The 18432-nt window shown below is 45.1% G+C and overlaps 1 protein-coding gene across 1 annotated transcript; it reads left to right on the forward strand.

The window, feature by feature from the left end:
* The first annotated feature begins 13847 nt into the window (after positions 1 to 13847).
* On the forward strand, positions 13848 to 17731 carry ints5 (integrator complex subunit 5). The gene is made up of 2 exons (XM_060927002.1): positions 13848 to 14072; positions 14349 to 17731. The coding sequence occupies exons 1-2, from the start codon at positions 13999 to 14001 to the stop codon at positions 17365 to 17367; spliced, it is 3093 nt and encodes a 1030-aa protein (XP_060782985.1). The 5' UTR covers positions 13848 to 13998; the 3' UTR covers positions 17368 to 17731.
* Positions 17732 to 18432: the final 701 nt, after the last annotated feature.

Here is an 18432-nt window from a genome sequence, read left to right on the forward strand (position 1 = left end):
GCGGACATAATATTATCTCGTAATTACGAGATAATTATCTCAAAATTACGAGATAATTATCTCGTAATTATGAGATACTATCTTGTAATTATGAGATCTTATCTTGTAATTATGAGATAATTATCTCATAATTATGAGATAACTTGCTGTTTTTTTTTATTAGGTGAATGCAATGCGCTTCCATACATTTTCAATGGTGGTAATTAATTTTTTTCTACTGGATTTGCTTGAGTTACTTTCATATTTGAGTTACTTTCACTTTGCAAAGGTGAGGATGTATGCATTTATGTAAATGAAGTATGGTGCATGGACTCTGTCATTGTTGATACGCATTGCTCTGCCGATCTGGAGCATTTGATTATTAAGTGCAGACCTTTCTATCTACCATGTGAGTTTACTTGTATTTCTGCTGCTGCAGTTTATGTCCCTCCAGATGCTAATGCAAAAGTTGCCATGAAAGAACTTTATGTTGCTATTAACAAGTTGCAAACCATACACCTGGATGGTGCCTTTATTGTCACTAGGAATTTTAATCACTGCACTTTGAGATCTGTACTTCCAAAGTTTCACCAGAATGTCTCCTGGACTACAAGGGGACAAAAGACTTTGGATCACGTTTACACCAATGTGGCTAATGCTTACAAACTCACACTCCTCTCCCACCTTGGACAGCCTGATCATCTTCTCTCTTTGTTCCTGTTCCCCAAGTACACCCCAACAGGGCTGCCAACTTTTCAAAATTCCTTGGAGTGAGATTTTTTTTGGGGGGGGGGTCAATGGCAAAATTTTTCCGCACACCACTCAGTAAGTGGGAATTTTGTATTCAGTTTGATATTCACTTGTCCCCCTGCATTCTGGTGTTTTGTTTGTGGGTCGTCCAGCTGGAGATGGACAATGGGGGGGGGGGGTGTTGAGATTTTGGATTTAGTAGATGTTCCTGCATTCTGGTGGATTTTTGGAGTGGCCTGCTGTGCCATACCTACATTCTTACACACCCTGACTTGCCAGGCCTTCAGCTTGTGGCCAACAAAAGCATCAAGTTTTGGCTTAAAAGCTCCCACACTAGAAAACTACAGATGACTGCCAATGTTCCTGTAGCCCTATAGACCTGCTCTTCTGTCTGCCCTGTTTGTTGCTCTTCTGTCTGTTGTTCTGTCTGTCCTGTCTGCTTTTTCTGGCTTGGCTGGACTGTCAAAATAAAATATTCCACTTTTGTCCTGCCAGTGGTCTTACCCTTCAGGACATATATTACCTTTGAAAGAATTCAAATAGTCATGTTGGTTTAATAAATGTACGCAGTCACAACAACATGCCTTTTCCGGGAGGGCAAGTTTCTTGTGTTTATTCTGAATCTTACCTGCTCTGAGTGGTAGGCAGGCCTACAGCAAAACGGTCAAGTTCTTTGATATTACAGGTGACCATGCTTTATTTACTTTAACTGAGCAATTACATACATCATAAATAATTAAAAATAAATACCCTGTAAATAAACAATAGGTATGGTGGCTAATGCCTCTTCTTGCATTTGTAATATTATCTCTTACTTGCTTGATTTTACAACATTTCCAGTATGGCTTCAAATAAAGTCATAAAGTATGATAACATACAGTAAACAAACTAAAAATGCGCCTTAATAAACATGTGCTAAGGAGGTGCTCTCCCGTGCTGCTTGTTGGGGAAGATAGAGGCTGTGGCATGGCAGTAGGCCTATAATGATTTATCATGCCTAGTACACAGCTCTCGATATGGCATTAAATATTCTCACAACACTTATAGGCTAAAATGATTAAGAAACTTTATATAAGTTCATAATTACGCCAGTAACGCCACACATTGGCGTGCATATGTACAAACCTGTCTGAGACACCCGTCTTCAACTCGGATACCTTCTTCACCCTCCTCTTCCTCTAAATTGACGGTAGGCAATTATCCAACTTCTGGCGAGTGCAGCATCATTAGATGCACCACCTACCATAGGGGAGTGTGTAAAGAAGGGAACACCTCTCTGCCTGTTTAGCCGTGCGTAAGGCATAATTGATCGATCGCAAGTGGTTGGCGCAATGCAATGGGTAGCCTAGATCAGATAGATAAGCTAGATTTTTTTCTAGCGTGAGAAATCAGAGGTATGGCGTGTGAGCGTGTGAAGACAGTCAAATGCGTGTGTCTCACGCTCATTGCGTGAAAGTTGGCAGCCCAGCACCCCAATCATCAAACGTATGAAACCCACAAAGAGGACTATCAAGATCTGGTTTGAGGGTGCTGATTCCACTCTCCAGCATCAATTTCCAGCACACAGACTGGAATGTGTTTGCTGCCCAACACAGTGATTAACACTGACACCTCCACCAGCTCTGTTCTGGACCACATTAACAAGTGTGTGGACAGAGTGACAACATACAAGAAAATAAAACCCTTCCTTAATCAGAAGCCCTGGATGAACAGAGAAGTTCGTCTCCTGCTCAAAGCAAGAGATGCAGTCTTCAGGTCTGGAGACTTTGCCTCCTGTCAAAGCAAAAGACGCAGTCTTCAGGTCTGGAGACCAGGAAGCTTACAGCTTATTCAGGGCCAACATGAGAAGTGGAATCTCCCAGGTTAAATATAACTATAAACAGGGAGTTGAAGAGCACTTTAATTCCTCTGACCCCCAGCACATGTGGCAAGGGATACGGACTATCACTGACCTCAAACCACCCAGCAATCTGCCACCAACCAGCTTGGCTTCCCTCCCTGATGAACTCAATTACTTCTGTCACACTTGTTTACCTGCCACAATGGACCCACATCACTTTGCCTAATGGTGCAGTAGGTCAACAGAGGACACCATCTCCACGGTACTCCACTCTGCTCTGACCCACCTGGACTGCCACAACTCAGATATCAGAATGTTGTTCATTGACCTTAGTGCAGCATTTAACACTGCAATCCCCTCCAAGCTGATCTGCAAGCTTAGCCAGCTTGGTATTAGCACATCCCTTTACAACTGGACTCTGGACTATCTGACTAACAGAGCCCAGTCTGTTAAGTTAGACAATCTCTCCTCCACCACTATAACCCTGAACACTGGCATGCCACAAGGCTGTGTGCTAAGTCCTCTTCTGTTTTCTTTGTTCACCCATGACTACATTCCTGTCCGTGGCTGTAACACCATAATCAAATTTGAAGATGACACCATGGTGGTGGGTTGGATCAGAGGTGATGATCAGTCAGCCTATAGGGATGATATCCAACATATGATTGCATGGTATGACAATAACAACCTGGTGCTTACCACACAGAAGACAAAGGAGATCATCATGGACTTCAGGTGGATTAGAAGCCATGCACACATACCCATATTTACAAACACAATATTTGTATATTGTAACATTCCTTGCCCATCACTGTATATACTGTAACATATAGCATCATGATGGTACAGTACTTACTTCTGGCACTTATCTGTAAATAGGGTGGCACGCTGCTGTAGTGGTTAGCACTGTCACCTCACCACAAGAAGGTTCTGGGTTTGAGCCTTTCTATGTGGAGTTTGCATGTTCTCCCAGTGTCTGTGTGGGTTTCCTCCGCGTGTTCCGGTTTCCCCCACACTCCAAAGACATGCAGGTTAGGTTAATTGGTGGCGCTAAATTGACCGTAGGTATGAATGAGAGTGTGAATGGTTGTTTGTCTCTATGTGTCAGCCCTGCTTTGCGGATCATCTCCTTGCCATGGGGAAGCAGCTTGCATGCCGCAATGACCCCTAGAGCTATACCGGCGGGAGCTTCGGCTCCTGGTAGGGTCTCCCATGCCAGATTGGTCAAAGGGTAATGGCCCGACAAAGAATGATCCAATCCACCCAGAGGTAGCTGTGGCGACATACCTTCTGTTGACCCCCAAGCCAAAGAAAAAGATGAGTACTACAACAATTAAATGCACCAAAGTTTCAGCCCTTGCTAACCCTGGCCTGATCCTGCTCTGAATCAAGCTTCTCGTATCACAAGGTTGAATGATGGAAATCCCTCAAATCCTACTGAACGGGCCTTTCCCGATGGAGGAGGAGTGGGATCATCAAATCCCCGTTTGTTAAGATGTAAAAACCCTATTTGCATCAGTACGTTTAACGTCCTGGCCGTAGCTAAGCCTGGAAGACTTCAAGAACTTGTTTCATGTGCCTCAAAATACAAAATAGATGTCATCTGCATACAAGAACACAGGTTCTATCACCCCGACTCGGAACTAGAATACAGGACAATAGAGAACTACCAGCTGATTTCATCGTCAGCATATAAGAACCAGCAGGGCTCCACTATTGGGGGTGTAGGAATACTCCTTTCCCCCAGAGCCATATCCAATATGTTACACACCGAAAAGATTTCCGATAGGGTGATGGCGGCCAAGTTCAAGAACAATCCAAAGCTGACAATCATCTGCTGCTATAGTCCTACCAACATGAGTGACACCGCTACAGTAAGCCAATTCTATACTGACTTGAAGACCGTGTCAGAAAACATCCCCCCGCAGGATTTTCTCGTCATCGGAGGTGACTTTAATGCCCAAATTGGCGAAGACGATGCTCCTTTCACCTACAACTCCATGACGAACAGGAACGGACTTGAGCTCCTAGACTTTGCTGATGAATTTCAACTATCCATCTCTAACACCAGATTTAAGAAGTCTATGAACAAGTTATGGACACACCAGCATCCCACTGGTGCTCGCTCACAACTAGACTACATCTTGGTAAGAAAGAAGTGGAAGAACAGCATCAGGAATGCTCAGGCGTATTCCTCATTTGCAAGTGTTGGCTCTGACCACAGGATTGTAACCTGTTCCATCTGCTTAAGCCTGAGAGCCTCCAAGAAGTCTGTCAAACACCTTGTGAAGCAAATAGACTGGCGACTTGTTACCACTAGTCCCCATCTATCCTCAACATATGCTATAGAAGTGCACAACCGCTTCGAGGTACTAGCGAAATGTGATGATGACATTGATACTCAGTACCTAAATATCATGACTGCAGCTGAAGAGGTTGCCCTTAAGTCCCTCCCAAAGAAGAAGAAAGCCAAGGCTAACCATCTAAGCACCCACCTGCAAGTTATCAAGGTGAGACATCGCCTTTTCTCTTTACAACGGTCTGTAAACGTCTGGGGACTGAGGAGACAAGTTGCTCAAGTTTAGGGATAGGAACATTAACCTATTCTTGTCTAATGTAGGATTCTAGTTGCTCAACTGTCTTAGGTCTTTTTTGTCGTATCTTCCGTTTTATGATGCGCCAAATGTTTTCTATGGGTGAAAGATCTGGACTGCAGGCTGGCCAGTTCAGTACCCGGACCCTTCTTCTACACTGCCATGATGCTGTAATTGATGCAGTGTGTGGTTTGGCATTGTCATGTTGGAAAATGCAAGGTCTTCCCTGAAAGACGTCGTCTGGATGGGAGCATATGTTGCTCTAGAACCTGGATATACCTTTCAGCATTGATGGTGACTTTCCAGATGTGTAAGCTGCCTATGCCACACGCACTAATGCAACCCCATACCATCAGAGATGCAGGCTTCTGAACTGAGCGCTGATAACAACTTGGGTCGTCCTTCTCCTCTTTAGTCCAAATGACACGGTGTCCCTGATTTCCATAAAGAACTTCACATTTTGATTCGTCTGACCACAGAACAGTTTTCCACTTTGCCACAGTCCATTTTAAATGAGCCTTGGCCCAGAGAAGATGTCTGCGCTTCTGGATCATGTTTAGATACGGCTTCTTCTTTGAACTATAGAGTTTTAGCTGGCAACGGCGAATGGCACGGTGAATTGTGTTCACAGATAATGTTCTCTGGAAATATTCCTGAGCCCATTTTGTGATTTCCAATATAGAAGCATGCCTGTATGTGATGCAGTGCCGTCTAAGGCCCTGAAGATCACGGGCACCCAGTATGGTTTTCCGGCCTTGACCCATATGCACAGAGATTCTTCCAGATTCTCTGAATCTTTTGATGATATTATGCACTGTAGATGATGACATGTTCAAACTCTTTGCAATTTTACACTGTCGAACTCCTTTCTGATATTGCTCCACTATTTGTCAGCGCAGAATTAGGGGGATTGGTGATCCTCTTCCCATCTTTAGTTCTGAGAGCCGCTGCCACTCCAAGATGCTCTTTTTATACCCAGTCATGTTAATGACCTATTGCCAGTTGACCTAATGAGTTGCAATTTGGTCCTCCAGCTGTTCCTTTTTTGTACCTTTAACTTTTCCAGCCTCTTATTGCCCCTGTCCCAACTTTTTTGAGATGTGTTGCTGTCATGAAATTTCAAATGAGCCAATATTTGGCATGAAATTTCAAAATGTCTCACTTTCGACATTTGATATGTTGTCTATGTTCTATTGTGAATACAATATCAGTTTTTGAGATTTGTAAATTATCGCATTCCATTTTTATTTACAATTTGTACTTTGTCCCAACTTTTTTGGAATCGGGGTTGTATATCCGTGCTGAAACAGAGTTCATCCAAGGTAAAATTTTCCAACTGGAAAAAGAAAACACTTCGAACAAGCATGTTGCCGCCCGGAAAACCATCAATGAGATAACAGGCAGAAAGCATAGACCCTCTATCACCATTAAGGGCGGATCTCCAGAGAAAAGAAAAAACAACTGGCTGTCCCACTTCCGCAATCTTCTTGGGCATCCTGCAAACTTCCCAGACAATCAAAATCTCCCCAAAATACAGACTGCAGATAATTTGGACAATTCAACTGAGCCTTTCACAATGGATGAGCTGCTCGACGTGGTTAAGATGACTAAAACAAACAAGTCCCCTGGCCTTGATAATATCCCAGCAATATTATGGAAAGACCCTGTATTCCACAGCTTACTCTTGGATATCTGTAACAACACTTTCTCTGACCTGGCACCACCCTTAAAATGGCTAGAATCCGGCATTATCCCAGTTCCAAAGAAGGGAGATCTCACAAACCCGTTCTTCTATAGAGGCATATCACTAATACCAATAGCAGCCAAAATGTACAACAAACTCATTCTGAACCAATTTATACCACTGGTAGACCCACTTCTCCACATGAATCAGAATGGTTTTAGAACAGGAAGATCTACAATCACCCAGACACTAACTCTTAGAAGAATAATAGAGGAGATGAACAGGTACAACATGGATGTCATTGTCTGCTTTGTAGATTTCAATAAAGCCTTCGACTCCATCTGTAGAGAGACCATGTTTGAGATACTTCCCCTGACTATGTCCTCCGGATATCCATAGACATGCACCCTGAGAGAGGCCTTCAGCTCCAAGCTCGAAAAAGCCGCAGGCATCCTGCCGAATACCTCACTGATCTCGACTATGCTGACGATATAGCAACTGTCTCGGAACATGTTAGAGACGCAGAGTCCCTTCTTCAAGCACTTGAATCATCAGCCTCCCTAGTAGGTCTCTACTGTAATGAAGCTAAGAAGGAATATATCTCTACTATCGCAGATACCACAAGCACCTCCTGTCTTTCTGGTAAGGAAATAAAGCGCGTTGATGATTTTAAGTACCTCGGCTCCTACATAATGGACTCATATAAGGATTTTAAGACTCGTAAGGCACTTGCCTGGAAGGCATGCAACCCCCTCGACAAGATATGGTGCTCGAATTTGGAAAATAACCTGAAAATCCGCTTCTTTAAATCTGTTGTGGAGCCCATTCTCCTCTATGGAGCCGAGACCTGGACCCACACAGTACAACAACAGCAGAGACTGGACGGTAACTATACCAACTTGCTACGCCGAGTTCAGAATATCCACTGGTCAATGCATGCTATGCTACAGGAGATTTACAGAGACCTGTCCCCAATTTCTACTCGGGTTAGGCAAAGGAGGCTGAAGTTCGCTGGGCACTGCTACCGTGCCAAGGATGAAGCAATCTCCTGACTGATACTGTGGAGCCCAAGCCGGTTCCCTGTGAGGTCACGAAAGCTAACTTTCCCTGCCACCATCGCAAGGGACTCGGGAATACCTTTGCAGGATCTTCCATCCGCAATGGCCAACCGAGAGGTGTGGCGAACTGTTGTATGCAACATCTCGGCCAAGGCCGAAGGATGATGATGATGAGCCCTGTGATGACCTGGCGACTTGTCCAGGGACCAGACTTTTCCCTGACTTGTCCCTGCCTCTTGCCCATAGTCAGCTGGGATAGGCTCCAGCTTGCCCACAACCCTGCACAGGATAAGCAGCTACAGATAATGGATGGATGTACTTATCTGTAAATAATACTGTATTTTACACTTCTGGTTAGATGCTAACTGCATTTCATTGGCTTTGTAACTGAACTTTGTGCAACAACAAAGTTTAATCTAATATTATATTACAGTAGTAAAGCATTTTGACCTGTTTCACTTGGGTTATGTAAATGATTTACAGGCAACAGGTTGAATCTAGAGCTCTTTTGGGAGAATCATGTTCTTCCCATGTTCACATAGGTTTCATCTGATTTCTCCAGTTTCCCTCCACTGTCAGAAAACATGTATGTAGGTGAACTGAATAATTGTCCATTGGTGTGAATGAGTGTGTGAATGTGTATGTGTGTGTGCATGATGCTCCTGGATGGCATCCAATCTGGGGTGAATTTCCTTGCATCATGCCCACTATTACTGAGATTCATTGCAACCCTGACCGGGTTAAACAATGTTCTTTCTATTTGAAAGAAACTTTCATCCTACATAGAAGCCAAGAACACAGCATCATCATTTCACAAAAGGTTTCATTTAGACCATCTTTAGAAAGCTAAAAATGTTAATGTTAACCATCCAACAGACCCCTGAGTAGCTTTATCCCTAAGAGTATGCTCATGTGATCAGTCCACTGCTGACATGTCCCAAACCACAGTGTGTGTTTTGGCCACAGTTGCTTAATTTTGTGTTCATGCTTTGAAAACAATACACAATAACACAGCATGCATATACCTCACAATAAGAAATATTAAAACAATTTGAAACTTCAGTGATATGTTTATATTCCCTATCATTATAAAGTCATTTATTGGTTTATGGTCCCTATTTGTAAATACTGCAAAATTACTAAACTATTAAATATAGTCCAGTTGAGATCAATAATGAACAAACAAATGTAAAAACAAACAAACAAAACCACCATAAAGTTATTCTTATTATAATATACAGAGCAAATATAAACATATCAATTTAACAAACAACTTTACATTGTAAAATATTTGTGTGTTTATATGAGGTGTAATTAATCAGGATGTATTTCTGAGATCTCATCTCATCTCATCTCATCTCATTATCTCTAGCTGCTTTATCCTGTTCTACAGGGTCGCAGGCAAGCTGGAGCCTATCCCAGCTGACTACGGGCGAAAGGTGGGGTACACCCTGGACAAGTCACCAGGTCATCACAGGGCTGACACATAGACACAGACAACCATTCACCCTCACACCTACGGTCAATTTAGAGTCACCAGTTAACTTAACCTGCATGTCTTTGGACTGTGGGGGAAACCGGAGCACCCGGAGGAAACCCACGCGGACACGGGGAGAACATGCAAACTCCACACAGAAAGGCCCTTGCCGGCCACGGGGCTCGAACCCAGACCTTCTTGCTGTGAGGCGACAGCGCTAACCACTACACCACCATGCCGCCATTTCTGAGATCTTGGTATTAAAAAAAAGTTGGTAATCTATCTAAATGCTTTGATCAAATTTAAATCACCCATTATCATCATCATCACTGCCGAACCTGATCCGGGCTTGAGGTGAACCGTGTTTGGTTTATTTGGCCAGAATTGCAGTAGAAGCGTGGCCGGTTACTTTCTGCACACTCACACACCTATGGGCAATTTAAAGTAGCCAGTTAACCTTACTGCATGTCTTTGGACTGTGTGTGTGTGGGGGGGGGGGGGGACAGGAGCACACCCACACAAACATGGGGAGAACATGCAAACTCCACACAGAAAGGCCCCCATTGGCCACTGCGCTTGAACCCAGAACCTGCTTGCTGTGAGGCGACAGTGCTAACCACTACATTACCTTGCAGCCCTTCACCCAATATAGCTTTGTACAAACTTTTACACCTCACCGTGGCTGACACCTTACAGTGGTGGTGGGGTTTGTGTGTCTCAATGACCCTGAGAGCTATGCCAGTTGGGACTTAGGTCCCTGGTAGGTTCAACCTTGCCAGATTGGTCGACGGGTAGAGACCAGACGAAGATCAGCCAACCTTTTTTGGCCCTCCAGTTGATTGGGGGTTAGGCATTAGGCTAATTACCTATTCCTGTGAAAAAAATTCTTGATTACCGAAACCTTGAGAAGCAGAGCAAATAAGAGGCCTTATGTGCCTCTTGGCACGAAGAAGATAGATAACAGGTAACAAGCTTTTACGGAGTGGAATTTGTCAGTGGGGCCAAAAAGCAGTTGTTTTATTAAAAAATAAGTAAGTAAGAAGTAAGTAAGTAAATATAAAATAAAAATAGGCCAGATCAACTATGAATATATAATCCTAGTAGTTAAAATAGTTAAAAACTCTGTGTGTTAAATCTCATTATCTCTAGCTGCTTTATCCTGTTCTACAGTGTCGCAGGCAAGCTGGAGCCTATCCCAGCTGACTACGGGCAAAAGGCAGGGTACACCCTGGACAAGTCGCCAGGTCATCACAGGGCTGACACATAGACACAGACAACCATTCACACTCACATTCACACCTACGGTCAATTTAGAGTCACCAGTTAACCTAACCTGCATGTCTTTGGACTGTGGGGGAAACCGGAGCACCCAGAGAAAACCCATGTGGACAACATGCAAACTCCGCACAGAAAGGCCCTCACTGGCCACGGGGCTCAAACCCAGACCTTCTTGCTGTGAGGCAACAGCGCTAACCACTACACCACCATGCCGCCTTGTGTGTTAAATCATTTTGCTCAAACTATTGGTTATGTATATAACTAAAAATGTTCTAGATCAACTCAAAATTGTCCAATGTACTCAAACCTCTAAGTTATTATAATTTTCACAGTATTTCTTAAAGTTTCAATTGTCAATGAAAATCACTATAAGTTTTAATATTTTTATCCACATTGTTATATTTTATTTATTCTGTTCTTCTTTTGGCTGCTCCTGATTAGGGGTCGCCACAGCGGATCTTTCGTCTCCATTGCTCCTTGTCTTCCACATCCTTCTCTACCACACCTGCCACTTTCATGTCCTCTCTCACCACATCCATGTATCTCCTCTCTGGCCTTCCTCGTTTTCGTGTAGTTCCATCCTCAACATCCTCCTTCCAACATGCTCTGCATCTCTTCTCAGGATGTGCCCATACCAGCTCAGTCTCATCTCTCTTAGCTTCATTCCCAAGCTCTCCACATGTGCTGTCCCTCTGATGTGCTCGTTCTTTATCCTGTCCAACCTCCCATCGCAAACCTTAACATCCTCAACTCCGCCACCTCCAACTTTGCCTCCTGTCTCTTCGTTAAGGGTACGGTCTCCAATCCATACATCACAGCTGGTCTCACTACTGTCTTATACATCTTACCTTTCACTTTTGCTGGGATTTTCCCATCACAAATGACTCCCGAAATCCTTCTCCAACTGCTCCACCCTGCCTGCACACTCTTTCTCACCTTACTATCACAGCCCCCATTTTCCTGCACAGTTGACCCCAGGTACTTGAATTCACCAACTTTCTTTCCATCTACTCCTTGCATCTTCACTACACTCTCATCCCCATTCTCATTGATGATTTTATTTATTCTGTTCATTATTATATATTTGCCATTAATTTATATTTGTTATGCACAGCTTTCATGTAAATAAGTGTCAGCTTTTGAAACCCTGTGCTTAATAAAGTTCATCTCATCTCATTATCTCTAGCCACTTTATCCTTCTACAGGGTCGCAGGCAAGCTCGAGCCTATCCCAGCTGACTACGGGCGAAAGGCGGGATACACCCTGGACAAGTCGCCAGGTTATCACAGAGCTAACACAGAGACAAACAACCATTCACACTCACATTCACACCTACGGTCAATTTAGAGCCACCAATTAGCCTAACCTGCATGTCTTTGGACTGTGGGGGAAACCAGAGCACCTGGAGGAAACCCACGCAGACATGGGGAGAACATGCAAACTCCGCACAGAAAGGCCCTCGTCGGATGCTGGGCTCGAACCCAGGACCTTCTTGCTCTGAGGTGACAGTGCTAAACACTACACCACTGTGCCACCCCCAATAAATAACATCCATCCATCCATTATCTGTAGCCGCTTTATCCTGTTCTACAGGGTCGCAGGCAAGCCGGACCCTATCCCAGCTGACTATGGGCGAGAGGCGGGGTACACCCTGGACAAGTCGCCAGGTTATCGCAGAGCTAACACAGAGACAAACAACCATTCACACTCACATTCACACCTCCGGTCAATTTAGAGCCACCAATTAGCCTAACCAGCATGTCTTTGGACTGTGGGGGAAACCCACGCAGACATGGGGAGAACATGCAAACTCCACACAGAAAGGCCCTCGTCGGCCACTGGGCTCGAACCCAGGACCTTCTTGCTCTGAGGTGACAGTGCTAAACACTACACCACCGTGCCACCCCCAATAAATAACATCCATCCATTATCTGTAGCCGCTTTATCCTGTTCTACAGGGTCGCAGGCAAGCTGGACCCTATCCCAGCTGACTGTGGGCGAGAGGCGGGGTACACCCTGGACAAGTCGCCAGGTAGACCCCGAAGCCGCCACCAGGCGCCGCTAAAACCGCCATTTAGAATTTAAGCCGCCACCAGCCAATAATTTTGTAAGCCAATTTGAGCCGCTATCTAATAAAATTTGGCTGAGCCACTAAGAATTGTGTACATCAAATAATGGGTTTATCCACATCATGAGCTACAAGAAAAGTGACACAAACATGATCAACTGTACACACTAGTAGTAACACAATAGAGACGTATAGGCATACACTGTAGAGATTTAGAACTGATATCACAGCACAGAGAGCCACCACAAGCTTGCCGTTGTGACTACCTGTCTGGCTTCCCGCCCCTCACACCGTTACCACGATACACTGGGGAACCCGGGAACCCACCCAGAGCATCAATCGACTCCGATATCGACGAGATGGCTGCATTCTTTGCCGCTGCTGAGGGAAAGTGTAAAGGTATTTTTTTTTGTTTGTTTGTTTGTTTCACATACTTGGAGATTGATTAAAAAAAAGTACTCCACCACTCTACTTTCATCATAGTAAGATAGCTGCCAGTCCTTCACTGGTCATTGCTAGTGAGAGTAGATAGCTAGATGCCTTCCTCGAACAATCCAGATTAGCTTATTATTAGCATTGAACTACAATCTTGCTAGATGTATATTTACAATGAAGTAAGAGACCAGGGGACCTGTGGTAATTTGCTATTTATTCCCCCCATTTGTTTGATCCGTTCGCCCGGATATATGCCACACAGTGACGTCCAGTATCAGCCATTTGTAGCCATAAACATTTTGGTGGTTGCAGCAGCCATTAAGGTTTTGGCTGAGTCAGCTAGCCAGCCAATAATTTCATCAGCCAGCCATTATCCTGAAAACAAACGGCTTCGGGGTCTATCGCCAGGTTATCGCAGAGCTAACACAAAGACAAACAACCATTCACACTCACGGTCAATTTAGAGCCACCAATTGGCCTAACCAGCATGTCTTTGGACTGTAGGGGAAACCCACACAGAAAGACTCGAACCCAGGACCTTCTTGCTGTGAGGCAACAGTGCTGACCACTACACCACCCTCAATAAATAACAATTTTTAAATCGGTGTGTTAGTCTCCTGGCCGCCAGAGGGCAGTAGTGTAAAAGGTAGTGAAAGCGGAATATTGTCTAAACCAGTGAGAAAGCGGGTATGAACTTCCGGTTTTTGATGCATGTTCCATTTCGTTTATTAAAACGATTGTTCAGGGTAAAATGGTGTTATATTTCCATGATTAATCCATTTGATCCAGTGAGTTAATAAACTGGTTATTGTACATGTTGTGTTTGGGTTGAACGATGTGCGCCATGTTTGATGGGAGTAGCTTGTCAGCGATGCAGACTTCTCAGTGCCACACTCAGAATAACTACAGGTGGGAACCACTACAGTGTGCACACACAATTTCTCCAGTAGCATGTTTTCTGGGTGAAAATTAGAATAGCAGACGAATCAAATACTCCACCAGAAATAAACGTATATTAATAATATAAACGCTGCTTGGCTTCATAAAGTGTTATTCTTACATTTACTTCAGCTTCCTTTTAATTCATGATATTAATATTACTTACCTAGTTTAATATAATAAGTAATGTAAAAGAAAAAGACCTTCAGAATGTCTTCAGTGTATTATAACTTGTCCTCTCTACAGTCCCCAGGAACTTGCTTTGGAAATTAAAGCATTCATCAGTGGTGTTGACCAGACACAAGGGCGTAAACTCAGTGTTCGTGATCATGCCCGCTGTGCTGTGCGACTCCTCCGCACTGTCCCGGCATGCCGAGGAGCAGTCCTAGAGCACCTGCGGGGGGTTTATGATGAATACGTGGCGTCCTTTTTTCAAGACCTGGAGGCTGAGATTGAGAGTGGCAGTAACAGTACTGCGACAGGAACCAACACCAGTATGTCCAACCTGGAGGATGTGGTTAAAGAGATCCATGCCGTCCTGCTAGAGTTTATTCGGCTTAACCCGAAAGCCTGGGCTCCACTGGTGTCTTCTTGGGCAGTGGATCTGCTTGGCCAGCTCAGCAGCAAGCATGCAGGGAGAAGAGCAGCTCCTCACTCGTCTAGTCTGAATGAACTCCTGCAGCTATGGATGTCATGTTCAGCCACTCGTTCCCTCATGGAGTGTTACTCCCAGTGCCTGGCAGCAATGTTGGCCTGGTGTCCTGACGCCTGTGTGGATGCTTTGTTGGACACATCTGTACAGCACTCACCTCATTTCGACTGGGTGGTTGCCCACATTGGATCTGCTTTCCCTGGCACCATCATCAGCAGGGTACTTGCTTGTGGACTGAAGGACTTTTATGCACATGGATATCCTTCAAGTGAAAAATCCAGCCAGCTGCAAGCAATGGATAAAAGCAACAGGGTGCCAAAAATCGGCTCTGTGGTGGGCATCCTTGGGCATTTAACCTCCAGGCATTCTGACAGCATTAAGAGAGAGCTTCTCAGGATGTTCCATGATAGCTTGTCCACCTCACCACAAAATGCACCTCCGTCTTCGGGGGCTGCATGGTGGGAGAACTCACCTCATCTCCGCAGGGCCACTGTGCCTTTCTTGCTTCAACTGGCTGCTCTCTCGCCAACTCTACTTGGGGCCGTGTCAGTCGAACTAGTGGAATTTCTTCGTCCACCTGTGCTACTCCAGCTGCATGCTCAGTTCCAGGGCTTGCCCAGAGAAGAGCTGGAGAACATGTTGGGCTTAGCAGTGCACCTGATCAGTCAGAGCCCTGCAGGTGGAGCACGGGTACTGCGCTTTCTTGCCGACACTGCCACACCAGCCTCTGTTATCATTTCAGGCCCAACGCCCTCACCGCACGATGGTGTACGTGAAGCTTGTGACCGTCTACTTCAGATGCTCCTTCTGCATCTCCACAAACTTGTGTACAACAGACCTGATAATGAAGAGCCATATCCACACTCGTCGTCCACCTGTGCAGTGCCACGCGTGATCCCATTTCTTGAGGAACTGCAGGCCCATGTTGGCGAGCTCTGTGCTGAGACACTCAGACTTGAAAGAAAAAGACATCTCTGGTTGCATCAGCTGCTGTGTCTGTTGTCTGTTTATGGTGGTCCTAGTGTGGCTACTGAAGCCTTGTGCCAGCTGCTCGCACAAGCCAGGAACCCTGAGGAGCTGGCATTAGCCTCACAACTCCACTCCCCTCTTTCCTCCTCCATCCCTGGACTGCTTCCAGCAGCTGTGGCACGCTGCGTTGCTCAAATCCACACCCAAAACTTGAACAGTAGAGAGTTAGCACAGATCTTGAACAACCTGGCTACAGCAGTACAGAGCCAGGAAGAAGACTGCAAAGCAGGCAGTGCTCCATCTGGAAGTTCAACGCACTCATCAATGGCAGCTCAGGTTGGAGCTGCAGTTTCCAGCCATCTCCATGATTTCTGTCCACTGCTCCTTCACGGTGACACCATAGTATCTAGAGCAGCTGCTCGCCTTCTGTCCTGCAGCCAGCTACCAAAAGCTTGCACACCAGCACACCTACTACTGATATCACGGGCAGCGGTGGCACATTTCTTCATAGCCCTGCGGCAAAGAGGGGAGGGACTGAAGGTTGGAGGTCAGGGTGGTGGAGAGGCAGTTGGTTACTCTATGCGCTTACTCTCCCACCTGGCAGGTTACTCCTCCCTGACACTCAAAATCGTGCTGCAGCATCTTGTGGAAGGAGCGTTACATAAGGGCAACCGAGATCTCTTTGGAGGCCAGAAAGACACTCCTGATGAAGATGTTGCTCTCACACCCTCTCAAGTTCCAGACTTGGGTGCCTCACTGCTGGACATCAACTATAAATTTGGCACGACTGTCAACTTCTCTGGTAGCGTGTGGTCTGTGTTCCATGCTGGGGTGATTGGAAAGGGTCTGAAACCTCCTCACATTCCTTCACACTCAGAACCTGATAAGGTAAACCAGAACATGCAGACTTTGCTTGCCGTCACAGTGCAGTGCTGTAGCTGTGGTGGAGGAGGAAGCAGCAGTAACGGATCAGGCTCTGGAAATTCCCGCTGCCATCCAGCCGGTGAATCCGTTTTGGATGAGCCCTCCCCGATCAATGCAGAAGCTGCCAAGGTTATTGCAGTAACTCTGGTGGAGAACGTTTGCCCAGATGTAGCAAATGGAGAATTGTCCTGGCCACCTGAGGAACATGCCAAGACTACTGTTGAACGAGACATTCACATCCGCCGATGTTTTGAAGCCAATCCTGTGTTGTTCCACCTTCTTCGAGTGGTGGCAGCTGGACGCCCAGCTCTCTGCTATTGCTCTGCTGTTTTGAGGGGACTTCTGGCCACACTATTGGCTCACTGGGAGGCTTCAAGAGAGCCTTCAGTGGCAGATTCCCCCTGGCATCTCCAAGCATCTTGCCTGCTAGTGTCCTGTATGGGAGAAGGTCAGCTTTTGCCACCGGTGCTAAGTAACATCCATGAAGTCTTTCCTAATCTCTCCCCATTTGAGGTTAGACTTTTGCTGCTAGGTGTGTGGGAGTATATGCGTGGGAACAGCCCTATGCCACAGAAATTTGCTTTTATTGCGGAGAAAGGAATGTTTTTCAGAGATTTCTCTCGGGACGGTGATGTGGCGCGTTACATTGCACCAATCCACAGTGTACTTCACAAGAACATTGACCGACTCGGACACTTGTGTTGGAGGTTTCAGATATAGCAAATCTGTTTTTAGGATAATTGATGTTCGGAGTTGCTATTTGCCATAAAATTTCTGAGTAGTATAATTCCTACATCCTTTTGTTTTAAAAGTTTATAGTGAACAACAATCAAAGTGGAATGTTCAGTTGATGTGATTAGTTCACATGATTTTTGAGGGTCCTTTCAGCTTATAAAAGTGTGAGTTCAATGAAATGGGAGGAGAAATGCATTCTTTATAAATTGTTTAAAAAAGTTTGGACCATTAAAAGTACAATAGTCTTTTTCTATCTTGTACTTATTTTTTACATTAGTCATTTGTTTATATGGCTTTGGTAGTAATAGTTTGAGGTTACAGCTCCTGTTTGGAAATTTAATAATATGAATATTCATATTCAATAATATGTATATAACACATTTTATGAGTCATGTGCTTTTTGAATCTTTTTTTCAACATGCCCTGGGGGAAATAAAAAAGGTTTTGAAAATCTGTTTTGAGGTGCTACATTCTTTGAACATTTTACTCAAATTGTGAACAACAGAGTTGCACACATGATACACGAGTTGTGTTTAAACTGAAGTTAATGTGACAGGGCGGCACGGTGGTGCAAGTTTAAAAGCAAGAAGGTTCTGGGTTCGAGCCTTTCTGTGTAGAGTTTGCCTGTTCTCCCCGTGTCCGTGTGGGTTTCCTCCGCGTGCTCCGGTTTCCCCCACAGTCCAAAGACATGCGGTTAGGTTAACTGGTGACTCTAAATTGACCGTAGGTGTGAATGTGAGTGTGAATGGTTGTCTGTGTCTATGTGTCAGCCCTGTGATGACCTGGCGACTTGTCCAGGGTGTACCCCGTCTTTCGCCCGTAGTCAGCTGGGATAGGCTCCAGCTTGCCTGCGACCCTGTAGAACAGGATAAAGCGGCTAGGGATAATGAGATGAGATGAGAGTTGCACACATAATACACGAGTTGTGTTTAAACTGAAGTTAATGTGACAGGGCGGCATGGTGGTGTAAGTTTAAAACAAGAAGGTTCTGGGTTCGAGCCCAACGACCGACGAAAGCCTTTCTGTGTAGGGTTTGCCTGTTCTCCCCGT

Source organism: Neoarius graeffei, chromosome 8, assembly GCF_027579695.1.
Source record: "Neoarius graeffei isolate fNeoGra1 chromosome 8, fNeoGra1.pri, whole genome shotgun sequence".
Classification (NCBI taxonomy): Eukaryota; Metazoa; Chordata; class Actinopteri; order Siluriformes; family Ariidae; genus Neoarius; species Neoarius graeffei.